This window comes from Nelumbo nucifera, chromosome 7, assembly GCF_055504915.1.
Source record: "Nelumbo nucifera cultivar China Antique chromosome 7, China Antique-T2T, whole genome shotgun sequence".
NCBI lineage: Eukaryota > Viridiplantae > Streptophyta > Magnoliopsida > Proteales > Nelumbonaceae > Nelumbo > Nelumbo nucifera.
Genome location: NC_142655.1, coordinates 48296555 through 48315222, shown reverse-complemented (window position 1 = coordinate 48315222; position 18668 = coordinate 48296555). Strand labels below are relative to the sequence as shown.

The 18668-nt window shown below is 37.8% G+C and overlaps 1 protein-coding gene across 5 annotated transcripts in view; it reads right to left on the bottom strand.

Moving 5' to 3' along the window:
• ABA3 (molybdenum cofactor sulfurase (LOS5) (ABA3)) overlaps positions 1-18668 on the bottom strand; it is a 103155-nt gene that overhangs the window by 43645 nt on the left and 40842 nt on the right. For 2 of the 5 annotated variants that reach the window (XM_010273960.3, XM_010273961.3), the window contains exons 13-15: positions 11698-11775; positions 10838-10939; positions 2652-2751 (exon numbers count right to left, since the gene is read on the bottom strand). In XM_010273960.3, coding sequence (XP_010272262.1) covers positions 2652-2751; positions 10838-10939; positions 11698-11775 — 280 coding nt within the window. The remainder of the gene's footprint in view (positions 1-2651; positions 2752-10837; positions 10940-11697; positions 11776-18668) is intronic. The other 3 variants (XM_010273963.3, XM_088891464.1, XM_010273962.3) reach the window with 2 other exon arrangements.

Genomic DNA, 18668 nt, shown 5'->3' with positions numbered 1-18668 from the left:
AATGAGAGAATGAGAAAGTATGCATGAAAAATTTAGGTGAGTACATGCAATAACCTAAGAGAGAAACAGGAATGTGTAGATTTTACTAGAAAATTCCACAAATAACCTAAGAGATAAACATGCAAAATTCAAAACAAAAAGGGATAAATATTGTATAACAAATAGAAGTAGTGGCAAATAGATATGATTAAAAAGTGTACTAAATAAGGGTGATTTTCTTTTGATAAATAAAACACAAGTAAATAGATAAAATTATCAATAATAAAGAGTAAAGATCAGAATCAATGTACGAAGAATATAGTTGCACAAAGAACATATTACAGACAATATATAAAAAATTAAGAGACTATAAACAACATTAGAAATTGTTAAGAATGGTTTTTAAGGGTAATTTAGTCAAGCTCATGTTTAAATGTATTGGAGAGTATATTTATTATTTTTGCAATCTTGTGTATATTGCAAAGAATAGGGCTACACCCAATGGTTCTTCTATCCTCCAAAAGTCTTTTTTGCATTTTTTGCAAATGGCTCTCATACCCTCTCCTTCAACTTCTTTCATTGTGAAGCAAGTCCATACGTCACTAGTTTTTCTTTTAGCTCTTGTTTCCCTAGGTTCACTAGCACCAACACTAATGCTATAATCCATGGACATAAGGAAAGTGCGTTCATGAAGAACCGGTCATTTTAATAAATTAAAATATTAAAACATTAGAAATTAGAAGAAAAAAGAAAATTAATTACCCCTTACCTAGTACTCAAATCCAATATCCCCACTTGATTACAATAGATGAAGCCACCTAGCCTACCAAATTTCTAACTTGAGAAACTTGAGCAAGCTTCCTTGTTGAAAGGAAGTTGAAAACTTGAGAACTAAGATTCTAGATATCAAAGAGTAAGAGAGAGTAATTGTAGTAAGAGAGTATGAGAGAGAATGATTGTTGTTGTGATGAAAATGAGTAAAATACCCTCCTAAACTAGACGTTTATAGTTGTTGGGAAGGGTATTTTGATCTCTTTGGAGATTTTATAAAAGTTTATTTATCACATGACTAAAATGCCCCCAAAATTAGTTGTTTATAGTTGTTAGAAAGGGAGAGGGTGGACCTTTCCAACAACTATAAACTCACATGTCAGGCCATTCCGGTCCATGCCACAGGTCGTGCCATGGCAAGCACATGGGTCATGTCAGCCTACGGACCTAAATCCCCAAGCCCAGCCCAACCCGAGAGTGTGAGTACGACACGACACTATATCACGTGGGCCATGCCATGGCCCACATCATGTCAGGCCTACCCATTTTACACCTATACTCATCACCTAGCTTCACCTTGGAACCTAGAAAACTATGTCATGTAGGAAAGCATTCATTACATCTAATTAGCACAAAGGACAAGATTGTTTTTAGCAATAACAACTAACAAAATTCTTATGGGTCATCTTAGTTACAAGGGAAAATGTCTCAATGTAGTCAATGCCATAGCTTTGGGTGTAACCCTTGATATAAGTATAATGTTATACCTTTCCACAAAGCCATCAAATTCATGCTTCAATGTAAAAGCCCATCTACACCTCATTGGTTCCTTACCTTTTGGTAGATTTACAAATTACCAAATCTTATTCTTAATAAGATCCTCCATTTCACTTTTCATGACCACCTTCTACTTTGATTATATAAGGTCTCCAAGACATTTTTGTGTATAGGAATGGAAGAAATGGCAGAAAGAAAGGTCCTAAAGGATAAAATCAAATGAGAGTAGGAAATATATTTAGAGATAGGATGTAAAGTATACCTCCCAATTCCTTTCTTTAAGCAATAGGTGTGTCCATGTTTACAGGTATGTAAGGGTCAACAAAAGTAGAAAATAAAAAATGGAAGGGACCTACCTAAATATAAATCAAAGGAGATTTTGGTGAGCCTTCATCAATGGCTTTCACAACCTTCTTATCCAGCCACATTGAGTAGACTAGCAAGGAAGCCAAGGGAGGAGTTGGCTGAGTGGGAGTCAAGGAATGAGTAGGAAGGGGCATGATTATAGGGAGAGAAAGAAGTCTCTCTTCAAGTTTATCATGCACATTCTCCCCCTATAGTCATAGGAGGAAAGAAAGGAATGTCTTTCATAAAAGTAATATCCCAAGTGATACTATTTATCAGTAACAAAACCATAACATTTGTAACCCATTTGAGTGGAAAAAAAAAACCCAAAGAAGACACTTTTAATGGCTTAAGGATCAAGTTTAGAACAGTTTAGAGTATTTGCATTCATGTCCAAAAAAACAAGAAAGTAGTTAATTACTTCAAGAGTGCAATAACCAAAATATCCTCATCGTGAGCCCCAAATTGGAGTTGTGGCATTTATGCCATTGGTGATATTAAAATAATCACAATAGTTATTTAGAGCATTTTGTCTTTCACTCAAACCATAAACTAGAAATCAAACAAAATTAAAGCCATTTAAGAAAAAGCATATGGATATAGTCATAATCAAGGATATTTATAAAATAAGAAATAAGATGCACAAGCTCCTAACTTTGATACCTTCAGTTAAAAGTATTTATATCCAAACAAGTTTTCTTAGATGGGTGACACTACTGATAATGGAGAGAGCAAACATAGTAAACAAAATTTTAGTAGTGGAGTTGCTGAAGATTAACCTGTTTTTGACAAAGATAATGACTCTTCTAATGAAAGATGTTGGGTTGCAGTTGCATTTGGCTTCGAAACAAAATATTTTACTACAAAGCTAATAAATTTCTGCATATCAAGCATTAATGGAAAAGTTAGTTACAATAATAAGTTATCTTTCTTATAACAATAGAATGCATAAACTATAAGACATATGTGACCTTTAACGAATTAACAACAACAACAACAATAATAATAATAATTGTTTAAGAAGAAGAAGAAAAGACGAGAAGAGAAGAGGAGAGGAAGAGAAGAAAAAAAATGTGAGAGAGACCAAAAAAGTCAACTGACAGCTCTAGCTATTCTCATTATATATTAGGGTGACCATACATAACTTAAAAAGAACAAAAAGACTAAAATACCCCAGTGGCACATATTACATCACTCCCCTCAAGTTGGGGCATAGATGTCAGTCATCTCCAACTTGTCACAAAGATCATAATGTCAATAAAATGAGTAGTAGAGAGTCTAGAACCAGGTTTCAAGGGTGTCGAAGAATGAACCCGACCCCCACCCCCAAAGAGCCTTTATTATATTATGAATATTTACAAGTAAGCCCACATGAGCTTAAAGAATTTACGAGAAAGCCTTTATAGGCCAAAAGGATTACAAGAAAAATCCCTTATAGGGATGAAAGAGAAAAATAAAGTAATAAAAGATACAATACAGCGAGGGATACAATATTAGAATACATCAAAATGCTCCACACTCCCCCTCAAACTGATGTGAAGTCATCAGCATCAGTTTGCCCACAAGAAATAGATGCCTTTCCCTCATCATGGCCTTGTTAAAAATACCAGCGATTTGCATATCTGAGACCACACGAGGAAGAGAAATAGATCCATCAAGAAATGTGTCTCATATAAAGTGACAATCTACCACAATGTGTTAAGTGCTCTCATGAAAAATAGGTATTAAAGCAATCTTGATAGCACTAGTTTTGTCAGCATAAAGAGGAATCAAAGTAGGAACATGGACACCAAGATCATCAAAGAGGGATTGTAGCCAAACAACTTCATTACAGAGATGACATAGCTCTATACTCTACTTTTGTAGAGGACTTGGAGACTGTTTGTTGTTTCTTGCATTTCTAGGAAATAAGGGAATCACCCATGAAGATGCAACACCTTGTAGTAGAGAGTCTGGTGTCGAGGCAGCCTGCCCAATTAGCATCAGCATAGGCGCGTAACTGAATAGGAGAGGAGGCTGAAAAGAACAAGCCCTGAGATAACATGCTACAAACATATCGAATAATCCGATGAACAACAGTTAAATGGGGCTGACGAGGGGTAAAAACAAATTGACTTACAATCTGAACCGCATGAGAGATGTCAGGACGAGTCATAGTAAGATAAATAAGACAACCCACAAGTTGTTGACAGAGTGTGGCATCAAGAAGTAATGGACCCTCTGTTTTGGATAACTTGACATTCAAATCCAAAGGAGTATCAACTTGCTTGTCATCAGTGAGATCAACCACTTAATAAAATCAGATGCATACTTTTGTTGACAAATGAAGTATCCACGATCACTTTGTTGAACCTCATGCCCTACGAAGTAGGTGAGAGCACCCAAATCCTTCATATGGAATGAACTATGAAGTAGGAATTTAAGTTTTCTTATTCTCTCATCACCACCCCTGTCAACAATATATCATCAACATACAGAAGGAAGATTGTGATGCCTTGAGATCTTTTACAAACGAACAAAGAATAGTTAGAGGAACTTTGGTTATAGCCAGCATAAACAACATCACAAAACTTCTCAAACCAAGCTCGAGGAGCCTATTTCAGACCACAAAGGGACTTATTCAATCTGCAAATAAGCGAGGGATCACTACAGTACCTTGGAGGAGGTTTCATATACACTGTCTCCTTGAGCTGGCCATGAAGAAAGGCATTCTTCACATCCAACTAATGAATAGACCAAGATTGTACAACTAATAGAGCTAGAAGAACACAAACTATAGTAATCTTAGCAACCGGGGCAAATGTCTCTTCATAATCAATACAATATTCTTTCGTGTACCCTTGGGCAACAAGGCGATCCTTATATTGGTCTAAAGAGCCATTAGATTTCAATTTGATAGTGTAGACCTATCAATTCCTAATAACAGAAGCATCTGAAGGTGCAGGGACAAGATCCCAAGTGTCATTCTCATGTAAGGCATTGATCTCTACATCCATAACTGCTTTCCGAGGGCTGCTACTAGCTTGTTGGTAGGTATGAGGAATATCTGTAGAGGATAAGACTGTAGAAAAGGAACTATGGAAGAGGAAAAAAAGGAAGAGGAGCATCTAAAACAAGAAGAGTATCACTTATAGGCACAAAAGGAACTATGGATGATCTGAACCAATAGGAAGGGAGGGGGCAAGAATAGGGTCTGGTAAGCTTAACCATTGAAGAGGAATTGTCCTATGAATCAAATCATACAAGATAGAAACTAAAGGAGCAAGTAATTTAGCAACACCAGCAAAAAAAGAAATATGTTCAAGAAAAACAACATTACGGGAGATACGGGTATGTCAGACAGATGGATCATAGCATAAAAATCCATTATGGTCAGGGCTACATAGTGAATTGAGTAGATAATTTGGAGCTCTCACGAGAGGGGAGATGTACAAAACATAGACAATGAAACACATGAAGAAAAGAAAAGTTCAATGGACGACCAAACAATTTTTGTAAAGGAAAGACATTAGAAAGAACAGAAGAAGGAATGTAGTTAATCAAGAACACAGCCGTACTAGCTGCCTCCACTCAAAAGGAAGATGGAGCATGCGACTCCTATAATAACGTCTTCACCACACTAAGGACATGTCCATTCTTGCGCTTGGCCACTCCATTTTGTTGGGGAGTATCTGGACAAATTCATTGAACTTGTATCCCATTAGTCTTCAAGTAAGATAGGAAGACTCCATCAGTGTACTCTCCATCAGTGTCTTCAAGTAAGATCAGAGAGGAGGATATGTACACAAGACTAAAATCGAACACGTACCATGGTGTGAAATAACTGAAATGTTTGGAAGGCTTTTGATTTGTGCCAAAAATAATCCATCTGTACCTAGTATAATCATCAATAAACAGTACAAAATACTTGTATCCTAACCGAGAAGTAATGGAAGAGGTCCAAACATCAGTATGTATAATTTCAAATGGAGAAGTAGAATGCTCAAACTTATGAGAAAAAGGCAAAGTACAGCTCTTACTCAAACAACAAGAAACACATGAAGTATCAAAAGTTTGCAAAGAGGGAATTTTGTTTTTTAAAAAACCAGAGTTAAAAAAAAAAGAAAAAAAAACTTTAATTTTTCAAAATGTGGATGACCCAAGTGCTTATGCCATAAGCCCCAAACACTGCTTCTTTGACCAAAAAAGGAATAAGATGAGGAGCTTTAATAAGCAGATGACTTGGTTGTGAGTGGCTTCTTGAACTCCAAAGAAAATAGTTGGCCCAGCCTACTCCCCTTCCCTTTCACCTTCCCAATGCACCAGTCCTGAATCAAGCAACCATCGAGAAAAAAAAAGTAAGAATATGACATTCATCAACAAGTTGTCCAACTGAAATCAGGTTTATAGTGAGATTTGAGACAACAAAGGTCTTGGTAAGGGAGAGGGAAGAAGAGGGAGAAAGCCTAAGGGGCAAATCATTATTATCAATGATGTCCAATTTTTCACCATTGGCAATAACAATATTTTTGGGATAGGTTTCAATGTTATTATTTGAGGATTCTGAATAGGCTCCATTCATATGATTGGTAGCTCCAAAATCAATAAACCAAATAGGAGATGAGGAAGAACAATAACAAGAAAACTCACCAGATAAGCCAATAACAGAGAAAGCAGAAGATAACAATTGTCAAATTTCCTATTTATCCATAGAAGTAGATGATTCCCCTTTAGTGGAAGGATCAGACTTAGCAGGGGTGATATAAGAAGTCTGGCTCTCAATCACTTGGTAAGCACGATATTGGTTCTTTTTCTGGACACCTCTAGATGGTCGAATAGGACATTTCAGAATAATATGACCACGTTGCTTACAATAAGTGCACATATTTTTCATTTTACAATGTGAAGCAATGCGGCCGAACCCTTTACACTCGTAGCATTGAATCTTAGAGACATCCTTATTGGCTGATTTCTTATTTCCATGGACAATGAAAGCAGTATCAGCCCCAAAATCAGCTCACTTTCCATCAATTCCCGCAACAGTCAAGAGTCTAGTCTCCTACCTAAAGAGTTCACCCATCACTGAGTCTAGGTCTGGAAGAGTCCCTCTGTTCAATATGTTAGACCTGATTATTTCATACTCAAGTTTGAGTCTCATCAAAAACTAATTTACCTTTCGCTTCTCAAACTGTTTTTGAAGGTATTTAACACATTCAACAGAATCCGAGGGGTCAATATGGACTAACTCATATTAAGCCCATAAATCCTGAAATCCAGAATAGTATTCTTGTATTTTTCTATCCCCTTGACAATAAGCAAAAATCTCATATTCAATTTGATATTGCCTTGACATGTTTGATAGATAGTAAATCTTCTCCAAATATGCATACATATCATATATGCAGTCCTCAATAAGGAGCATTTTGGAAGAACTGAACAGATAAAAGATTCAATCACCTCTAGGATTCAAGAATTGGATAGAAAAAAGGCCCTTAGAACCATGTCACAAGAGGAGAGAGAGGAAAGATGGAACAAGAAAGTCGAACTAGAGGAAATCATAAGGAAGGAAGAGACTTAATCGAGATAGAAATCTAGATCTAAGTGAATTGAAGAAGGGGATGGCAATACTAAATTCATTCATTCATTAGCCAATAGAAGAAGAAAGAAAAATACCATTCTTAGTGTGGAAGTGGAAAGCCAAGAACTAAAAAAACAAAAGAATGTGAGAGAAAGGTTACTAAACAACTCAAAGCATGTGTAATACTACTAACAAACAACAAATTAATAGGTAACTTGGAAACATGTAAAACATCTAATAGGGGAAGGCCAAAGGGCAAAGATATAGATCCCCGGCCAGCAATGGAGAAGGATCCATCTGCTAGCCTCACTTTATCTCTACCTGAGAGGAGGGTATATGAATGGAAGTGGGTTGACATACCAGTCATATGGTTTGAGGCACTGGAATCAATGATCCATGGGGATTTCAGAGTCACAAAGGCTACATGTATGGCAGAGGCTGAGTTACCTAAGGATGTAAAAGAAGTTGAAGGAGTAGATCCAGTATCTGCATGTCTGAGAGCCCTACCATATTTCTCTAGATGGTCAGCTGCTAAGTTGGCTGAGGTAAACTTCTCCTGATTTGGTTTCCTATTCTGATCCCATGTTGTCTTCTTGCTCAATTCTTGTGCCCACTTTGGCTTCCCATTCAACTCTCAGTAAGTTTCACGAGTGTGCTTAGATTTCTGACAAAGAGTGCACCATAGTCTATCTTTATCATCTACTCGTTTTTGGCCTTCTCCTTTCTTTCCTGAATTCGTGTTTCCCTTTACTACTAAGGCAATAGTCTCCCCCTTAGGAGCATTCATAGCTGATTCCCTACTTTCCTCAGACTGAACCAAGGCATAAACTTCTTGGATTTGCACTCTAATGGAAGATCCTTGCTGCCCAAAATTTGCACTCTAATGGGCTCATACATAGGATTTAGACTCAAAAGGAAAACAAACTCACATTGTTGAGACACAAGTTGTTTATAAGCCTTGGCATCCTTTTCACTTTCCCACACTATGTTCCAGTAGTAATACAATTCATTCCAGACTGAAGTAAGGGTTGAATAGTAGGCAGATAAGTTTCTCTCCCCTTGCTTACATGTCAAAGTTTCAGCTTGTAATTGGTAAATCCTGGCATAATGCCTTCTCTGAATATGTTGCTTTTGTCTGCCCCCATACCTCTAGCTGTCTCAGCCCACATGACCATGCTTAACTGAAGGTGTCATGGATTTTAGAAGCCATGACATAATCAGACAGTTCTCTTGGTACCACTTGTCGTACTCTGCAGTACCTGATCTAGGTTCTTTCACTTTCCTGTTGATATGCCCTACCTTTCCTCTATCTGTAATATACAACCTCATCTTTTTGGACGGAGCCAAGTAGATCCTACCATCCAAGGGAGTGATAGTCATAGCGAAATTTAAACTGTCACGACCATAATTCAGTCCACCCTGATTGGATGTGGTTCCAGATGTTTCTGAATCTTCATTAGCCATAAAAAGAAACTTTAAAGTGAACAATGACCTGCTGTCTTTCAGTCCACACACAGATGACAACCACTCCCTCTCCTTAAGGATTTTTATGCATGAAGTAAACACATTCACACACAGCAGCTGCTGTCACACACATACACAGGTCGAACAGGCCTCTCCGAAGCTACTATAAGCCACAAAACAACAATACTCTGCTGCTATACCAGCAAACTGAACCAGGTCACTTGTGACCTACACAAGGTTCCACGTACACACAGATTTCTGGATCATCAGACCCACAGAAAAGGGTTTAATCTTCCCTTATACCATTTCAGTCAAGGCAAACCTTAACCTGTTCTTGGCACCAACACAGAAAAGAGGTGTTTAGCTTCTGTCCCTGTCCAGTCCGAAAGGGTTCTGGGCTTTCCAGTCTAAGAAACAATAGAAAAAGAAGGAAAATAATAGCTGACCTCTTAGGAAGAATCAGTCAGTCATTAACCAGCCTCTGGATTCACTACGGTTGAGTTTCAGCCCAGAAACAAGAGAGGAAATCACAGTTCTCAGGTCCAGAACAGACCTATCTTCCCCATTCTCAGTTCAGTGAATAGAAAGGAGTGCTTCGATCAGAACAAAAAAATTTACAAAGTACTGTCCCACTCTGATACTATGTTTTCTAGGAAGAAGAAAAGAGAAGAGAAGAGGAAGAGGAGAAAAAAAAAATGTGAGAGACCAAAAAAGTCAGCTGGCGGCTCCAGCTATTCTCATTATATATAAGGGCGACCATACATAACTTAAAAGGAACCAAAAAGACTAAAATACCCCTGCAGCACATATTACAACAACAATAATAATAATAATTTCGAAACAAATATGAAAATCCAATAGAAGAATCAATGAGAAGCTTTGATACAAAATGTTTTACTAAGCTAATAAATTGCTGTGCATCAAGCATCAATGAAAAAGTTAATTACAATAATTAGTTACCTTTATTCTAGCAAAAAAGATGATTAGTTATCTTTCAGGATGGAGTGTTGAGAAAAATAATAATATATTTTCAGATCGAATATGAAATTCTATCCAACAGAGGAATCAATCAGAAGATTATGTTGAATCTCCTAATATCAATCATTCATACTAACCAGTAAAATAAGCGGCTCACAGTTTGTCTACAACTAAATATACATGTATATGGATATTCATACCTTCCATGATTTCAAGTCGATATTTGTTTCTAAATACAAAATTAGCAACGAAAGAGTTTATTCATAGGAGAAAAAAAATGTATAGATGGGAAAAAGAAATCCACATAATTATATTACATGCATACATACAAAATGTTGCATACATGTCCATCCTGCTAAGATTGTCTTCAAATTGCATCCATGTCACACTTTTACTAAATATGACAAACAGTTGTTGACTTGTCTTTACAAATGGAAAATACACTTCCACATTCCATATTTTCTCCCAAATAAAGTGTTTGTCAATGTCAATATGCTTTGACTTAGTAATGGTTGTCTGATTATCAGAGTACATCTTCACTGTCTCATAAAAGTAACTACACAATTCTCATAAAAGAATCTTCAACCAGAATAACTCAAAGATCCCATGCACCACAGCTCAATACTCTCCTGTACCATATCTTGCAATAACAAATTGCTTCTTGCTTTGTAAAGACACGAGTTTTAGAAACAAAGGTACAATAACCTCAAGTATATCTCTTATCCACACATCTTAATGTATATCAATTGGTTCATAATACAAGGACCTTAAACTTAGAATTGATATGCATACATGTATGTCCATGTATGTATTTATGCATGCACATGTATAATTATGTTTGCACGTAATATATATATATATATAAACAAAACACAGTGGTGGGGGGGGATAACAGAAAAGGAAAGAAGAAGAATATTCTGTAATTTGAATACAATTGCGACTCATATAACAATTAGATAGATATACCCTGGCATCTTCAAATGTTGACATATATCCAAAGGATATTCTAACAGCTCCAATTGGTTTTCCACGAAGTATATCATAATCATCCCAGCAGATATGCCCAGCCTAATCCAAAAGGAGTAATTGATGAGAATGTAGCAAAGTTTAGGGATTCTAAATTTGGGTAACAAAGCTGAAGAATTCAACAGCAATAGGCCAAGGCTTTGGTCTAGGGCCCTTAGAAAATTCCCAATAGACTTCACCTTGTTGCATGCCTAGTAAAACCAAATGCTTTCTCTTGCATAAAATTAAATAAAAGACCATATCAGTGTAACTGTTAGAAGAAGGGGACTCTTTGGTTCACAGTTGGAATAGGAATTGGAATCGAAATCCATTGGAATTGGAATCAGAATGGTCCATTCCCCCTGCCTGTTTGGTTCAGATGGGAATCAGAATCAGAATCAGAGTGGGCTGGAATGGGATTCTCATTCCCAAGGGAGGGGGAAGGAATGGCCATTCCCTCAAATGGGGGAATGCCATTCCACCAGGAATGGGAATTGGGTTTCAATTCCATCCAACCAAACTGTTGGGATTCCTGACCCCTACTCCTGTGAACCAAATGGACCCTAAGATGGACAAGCACATCGAAAGGTATTACAGAGTCTCATAAATAACAACTACTGATCTGTGTATTTTCTGTAAGTATACAATCTTCCTATGCCAAAACTTTCAAGTTCATTAATGTATTTCTCTTTCTAACAAAGGTTAGCTCCACATCCAGTGCACCACTCCAATCCCAGATGGTCGAGACCAGAATTGGATAATAGCCTTCTGTTAAAATGAATCCATAACCAATATGGATTAAGTAGAAGAATAAGAACTACCTCAACATTTAAAAGAATATCCATGTGAGATAAACCCAGATACTTCATGCAAGCACCAGGGTTGCAAAAGCACCCTGTCTACAGAAAACATAAAAAATAACCATTATCAGTATTTCATCAAGAAAATACATTGTTTTATTTCAATTTGGTTCTCTGACATCACCTACTTTCCTTCTAGCACCACATACCACAATTAAACTAAGACCTTAAACACAAAAACCACATTTAAAATACTGGCATGAACCTATTGGCATTGTATCATTCTCTTTTTTCTCCTTTGATCAGTGGGAGGAAACAGATTAGTTCTCAATAGCAGTCACAATAAAGAATGATAGAAGAAATTTGATTCATTTATTGCTGAACGAATAAACAACTAACATGAACTGATGAACAGTGCGTGTGAACAGTCTTTAGGAGCTATCAACACAGCAAAACATTGGTATTATGACTTAAACTATCGTTGATTGTTGGACACTACTAAAAGACGTTAGACTTATCAAATGAATCCCAAAAAATACCCTAATATTGAAGAAACAAACTAAAGGGCCAATTCTGACTTAAATTTTCTCTAGCAAAAAGAACTACTATAAGTTGGGATGACCCTAGATGTGGGGCCTTTGTTCAAACATCTGACTTTGACTTTGAACAATTGTTAATAGTCCCAGAAATCCAGCTACAGGAACCTCCCTTGATGAAGGTCTTCCTACAATCGAATTAGCTTGAGATTTGGAGGGTCTCTTTTTCAATTCTTAAACTTCAATGTATCCACATTTCAGATCTATAAATGGTTGGATGGAGAGAAATTGGGCTTGCAACTACTGCCTAGAAGTTTGACTATTAACATTAACGGTTGCCACCATGAGTTCATCCTTCTCTAAGCTTTTCTTTTGAGATTTGGTTAAGGATTGATGAAAACTATTTGTGTTACTTCTTTTCCCTCATGTTGCCAATATATTGGGAATATTTCTAATGTCATTGATAAATTTAACATCTAAAACTGAAAACTTTAGAATATCATTGAAACTTCCTGATATTTCATTAAAATTTTTGAAATCTTTGAAAGTTATTTCCTAAAACAAAAAAAAAATGAAGATTCTGTGGTGGATTATTGGTTTACAATTTTGAATGTCATTTACTTAATCACTACTGTTGAGAAAAAAAAAGGAAGAAAAAAAGATAAATAACTAGAAAAGAAAATTCTCAATGGAATTAAAAGCTGTGGTAACGAAAAAAGTTAAAAATCAAAATGGCAAGTATACATGAATATAGAAGAAAATTTACCTATAAGACTAAAGGGAGATAGAGAGACAACCAATGTTGCATGAACTCTCTTATTGTATCAATCAGGGACACACACCAGAGTCCAGCTGATGCAGGCGCTGAAGAGTCAAAATTGGAATTTTATGAAATTTTATGAAATTTTATGTATTTTTGTATTTTTGTATTTTTGGATAGTAGGGGTATTTTTGTCATTTTTCAATTCTCTTTGGGGCCTAATAATAGGGTTTAATCTGTCTATTTATAGTTTGTTCGTGTTTAAAATTTCAGAGTCATTGCATAAGTAGGCTTAGAGTTATTGAGTCTTCTTTGAACTGATATAGGATATGACAGCTTAGCTTGAGTCCTACTAGGGTTATTGAATCTAACAGTTTGACTCCTAAGACTATTATGAGTCTAACAGTTTGGCTCCTAGGGTTATTATGAGTTTAGAGTCTATAAATATGTATAGACGTTTCACACAAAAGGCAATGAAGTTTATTGAGTTTTCTTCAGCTTATGCTAACTATGGTGAGTGTTCCTAGGCACCCCTGTGATTGATTCCAGGTATTTTCTCTCTTCTTTCTCTCCCTATTTTCTCTCTTATTCCTTCAAGAAGCCATTACAGCCATCAACAGCCATAAAATTCTGATCAAGAAGACCATTCAACATTCTCTAAGGACTAGAACTGAGCTGGCCCTACATCACTAGCATTCCATGGATTCTAGAGGAAACTTTTATTTAACATTTCCTTTCTATCTCCTAGATTACTCGGGATAAATGAGTAGCTAATATACAAGATGAATGATATTTTCCATAACCAAAATTACTTGGTAACAAGGGCAACATTTTCACAAGTATATTGTTGAAATAATTTAGTTATTTGTGTTAGGGTCTGTTTGGCTAGTTAAAGCGTTTTTTTATTTTCTGTTATTTCTGTTATTGTACTCACTTACAGCAGGGGCACATGAGTCTTTTCCCTTCTTATTTTTGCCGCCCTATATAATATAATAGAAGCTGGCGCCGCCAGTACAGTTCCATTGCTCCAAACCTTTTTCTTCTTCCTTTCTCTCTTCTTCCCTTCTCTTCTCTACCTCATATTTCAATCGGATTTATTGCCAAGATGGTATCAGAGCCAGGTTGTTGAATCTGGGCGACCAAGTTTCTCTTCAAGTTGCTGAATCTGGGCTGATCAAATCAGATCTACAACTGGTACAACCACTGAATCTGGGCTGATCAAATCAGAATCTGGGCGACCATGTTTTCTTTCTTCTTTTATTTCTTTCCTTGGTCGTGTACCAAGTGGAGAACAAATGAATCCAAACCACTGAATGTCGGTAGACTTTTGTGAGGGTTATACCTTTTTTTTTTTTATTTGTTGGATCGTGTGATCTTGTAACTGTGAAAAGGTGACTATAGGTCATAGATGACCTGTTTTCTCTACTTGTTATTCTGATTTCATGTGTGTTAGGATCTCTCTTATTGATTATTGCTGTGGTGGAACTTACTGGAAAACCAGTAGGCTGGGACTGTTCTTCATGCAGATCTGAAAATCAGTCTCGTCATAGTTCTTCTTTGGAAATTCGTGCTGTTTTTTGTGCTCAGATTAAGTCCAGAACTGAATTGTTGTGTGGAGCTTTTGTCAATATAAGGAGGGATCCTAAGTTGAGAGTTTAGATCAAAAAACTTCGTGTTTACCATGTCGTCTGAGAATTCTGCTACTTCAGAGATTTCAGGGAGCCACAATGGGGTGAGTGGGGGAATGGATATGAATTTTCCCATGGCTGTTATTCCCTTTGATGGTCTGAACTACCTTGAGTGGTCTAGGGGAATAAAACTCTACATCACTGCTAGGGGGAAAATAGGATACATCAATGGGAGAGTGAAGGAACCAAAGAACAAAAGTGCTGAATATGATAGGTGGAACCAAGAGAATAGTATGGTGATGTCATGGCTCTTGGTTTCCATGCTGCCACAGGTAAGGAAGACTTTTATGTGGGCTGAAACTGCTTGTGAGATATGGGAACAAGCAAAGTCCACCTATTCAGAGCAGAGACACTATGCCAAGATATACCAACTGCAAGCTGAATCCTCTACTTGCAAGCAAGGAGAAGAGTCTCTCGATGTACTATTCTGATTTGACATCGATATGGAAAGAACTTGATCACTACCAGAATGTGAATTGGAAGTGTGATGAAGATGCAAAGGCGTATAAGTCACTTGTATCTCAGCAATGGGTCTTTGTCTTCCTCCTAAGGCTGAATCCTTCATACGAGTCCATCAGGGTGCAGATCTTGGGTAGTAAAGACTTGCCATCAGTTCAGGAGGTGTATGCCTTAGTGCAGTCAGAAGAGAGTAGAAGAAGTGTGATGAATTGTGTAGAGGGGGAGTCAGTTGCCCTAGCTGTCCGAGGAAATTCAGATACAAATGTCGGAGGTGCTTTTAAGAAAGGTGACTCTCAGAAGAGAACAGATGATAAGAGTAAACTTTGGTAAACTCACTGCCAAAAGACAAGACACACTAGAGATACATGTTGGGATCTCCATGGAAAACCTAAATGGGCTCAGGATTTGGGTAAGAAGTCAACACCTAATCAGGGCAAGAAACCAAGTCAGCAAAATCAAAAAAAAGTATAACTCAGCTAATATGGCGTCTCTAGAGACTAGTCCATTGGTAACTCAGGAGAGGCATCCCAGTTCTGACCCTAAGGAAGAAATTATCAACTCCTTTCGTGACCATTTAAAATTGTATGGTAGGACTCTCCGCCAGATGAATTTTGGTCCTACTCCCTCTACCTCTTTCGTGTCTACATCAGGTAACGCTACCACTGCCTTCCATGTGTCATCTCATACCACTGATTCTCCTTGGGTTATTGACTCCAGAGCCACAAACCACATGACCGGTAAGTCAAATTTATTTCAGACATAACCTTCTCTCTAGGAGAGATAAAGTGAGACTAGTTTATGGTTCTTTCTCTACCATAGCTGGCCAAGGTACCATACCTCTCCCACTCGTCCTTACCCTTTCTAATGTACAGCATGTTCCGAAATTACCTATAAATTTGCTGTCCATCAGTAGTATAACTCACTCCTTGAACTGTTCAGTCACTTTTTTTCCGTCTTCATGTGTGTTTCAAGATTTGGCCTCGGGGAAGACGATTGGTAGAGGAAGCATGGTGGATGGTCTCTATGTGTTGGAGAATAAAGCTGGTTTTGTGGCTACAAAGTCCATGAGTTTGTCCAGTGAGAGTCAAGCCTATTTATGGCATAGTCGTCTTGGTCATCTTTCTTTTGTCATTAAAAGTTATGTTCCCAAAGTTGTTTGAGTCCTTGTCAGTGAGTCAGTTACAGTGTCAGACATGTCAATTGAGTAAACATTGTAGAAGTTCTTTACCTTTGAGAAATAAAATATCTGAATTTCCATTTCATATTGTTTATTCTAATGTTTGGGGCCCTGTTACTTTACCCACTGAGGCTGGATATAAGTACTTCATTACCTTTGTAAGCTGAACCACTATAGTCTAAGTAGCAGAGAAGAGGAGAAGAAGAAGAGATGCTGAAAATGTCGAACTGTACTAGCCAGTCGACCAGTTCTTTATTTATAGATGAATATAGTACAAGGTACAAGAAATTACTGGGATGCCCCTGATTAGTGATGGGACACCCAGATGACTTAAATCATTAAACAGGATTAGGCCCATTAACACAAGCCCAGTTACAAGATAAGTTAAACATAAGAATGGGCTAATAAGAACTCTTATAAGCCGAACATCACTCTAACATTCTAACACTCCCCCTCAAGCTAAGCATAGATATCAATCATGTTTAGCTTGCCAAGTATGTCCCTGAACTTCGTTGATGCCAGCCCTTTAGTTAATACGTCTGCAATCTGCATCTCTGATGGAGTATAAGGCACACAGAGTTCTCCTGAAATAATTCTCTCTCTGACAAAGTGTCGATCAATTTCAATATGTTTTGTCCTGTCATGCTGCACAGGATTGTTGGCAATGTTGATAGCAGCTTTATTATCACAATACAGCTTGAGAGGACCCTCTGTCTTGATACCAAGCTCATTAAGGAGAGTCCTGAGCCATAAGAGTTCAGCAACCCCGTGTGCCATAGCCCGGTATTCTGCTTCTGCACTTGATCTAGCCACAACATTCTGCTTCTTACTACGCCATGTGACTAGGTTTCCTCCCAAGAATGTACAATAACCTGAGGTTGATTTTCTGTCTCCAACAGACCCAGCCCAATCAGCATCAGTGTAGGCTTCAATTTCAAGTCTGCTGTTTTTTCTGAATAAAATTCCTTTCCCTGGGCAAGTCTTCAAGTATCTGAGGATTCTTTCCACTGCTCTCATATGAGGGGTCTTTGGTGAGTGCATGAATTGACTGACAACATGCACTGCATAGGCAATGTCTGGCCGAGTAAGGGATAAGTATATCAGTTTTCCTACCAACTTTTGGTACCTTTCCTTATCACAGTATTCCTCACCCATTGATTCTTGTAATCCATGGCTTGGTTCTATTGGAGTGTCTGCTGGCCTACACCCCATCATGCCTGTTTCCTCTAGGAGATCTAGCACATACTTTCTTTGACATATGTAGATTCCTTCTCTTGATCTAGCAACTTCAATTCCAAGAAAGTATCTCAGATTTCCCAGGTCTTTGATCTCAAACTCTGAAGCTAAGAACTCCTTCAGCCTCTTCATCTCTCTCACATCATTTCCAGTAATCACCATATCATCCACATACACAATGAGTGCTGTAAGTTTGTCATCCTGTCTCCTTGTAAACAATGTATGATCTGCACTGCTCTGAGTGTACCCTACTTTCTTCATGGCCAAACAAAGTCTCTCAAACCATGCCCGGGGAGATTGCTTCAAACCATATAATGCTTTCCTTAGTTTACATACCTTCTTTCCAGCATCATATCCAGGTGGGGGTTCCATGAATACCTCTTCATGAAGATCACCATTTAGGAAGGCATTCTTCACATCCAGCTGATGAAGTTCCCAAGAGAATTTTGCTGCTAGTGACAGTAGAACCCTGATTGTGTTGAGCTTTGCTACTGGGGCAAAGGTTTCCTTGTAGTCAATTCCTTCCTTTTGTGTAAACCCCTTTGCCACGAGTCTGGCCTTGTACCTCTCAACTGACCCATCTTCCCTGTGCTTTACTGTGAATACCCACTTGCACCCAACAGTGCCTTTCCCTTCTGGCAGGTCCACCAATTCCCATGTCCTTGCTTTCATTAGGGCTTTCATCTCCTCATTCATGGCTTCTTTCCACCTTGGATCAGATGCCGCCTCTGAATACCTGGAAGGGACACATACAGAGGAAAGAGCAGACACAAAGGAATGATAGGCAGGGGATAAGTGTGAGTAAAAAACATAATCGGCTATGGGATGCCGAGTGGTACAAGAACGAACAGGCTTACGGAGAGCAATAGGAAGATCCAAATCTGAATTGAGTGAATCAGAATTACCTTGGATTGCAGAGACAGATTGATCTGAGTTCAACTGGTTGCAATCATGAGGTTGAGGGGCCTTCTTCCTTCTACCGTATGTAAGTATCTCTTTCTCTTGTTTACTGGAACCTTCAGAAGTATCAGCCGAATCTGGAGAAGCAACTGGCACAATGGAAGTCTCACTAGGTTGACCCGGAATGTTATAGCTAGTAGTAGTGGAGGGTGCTGAAATGGGAACAAAAAGGAAGG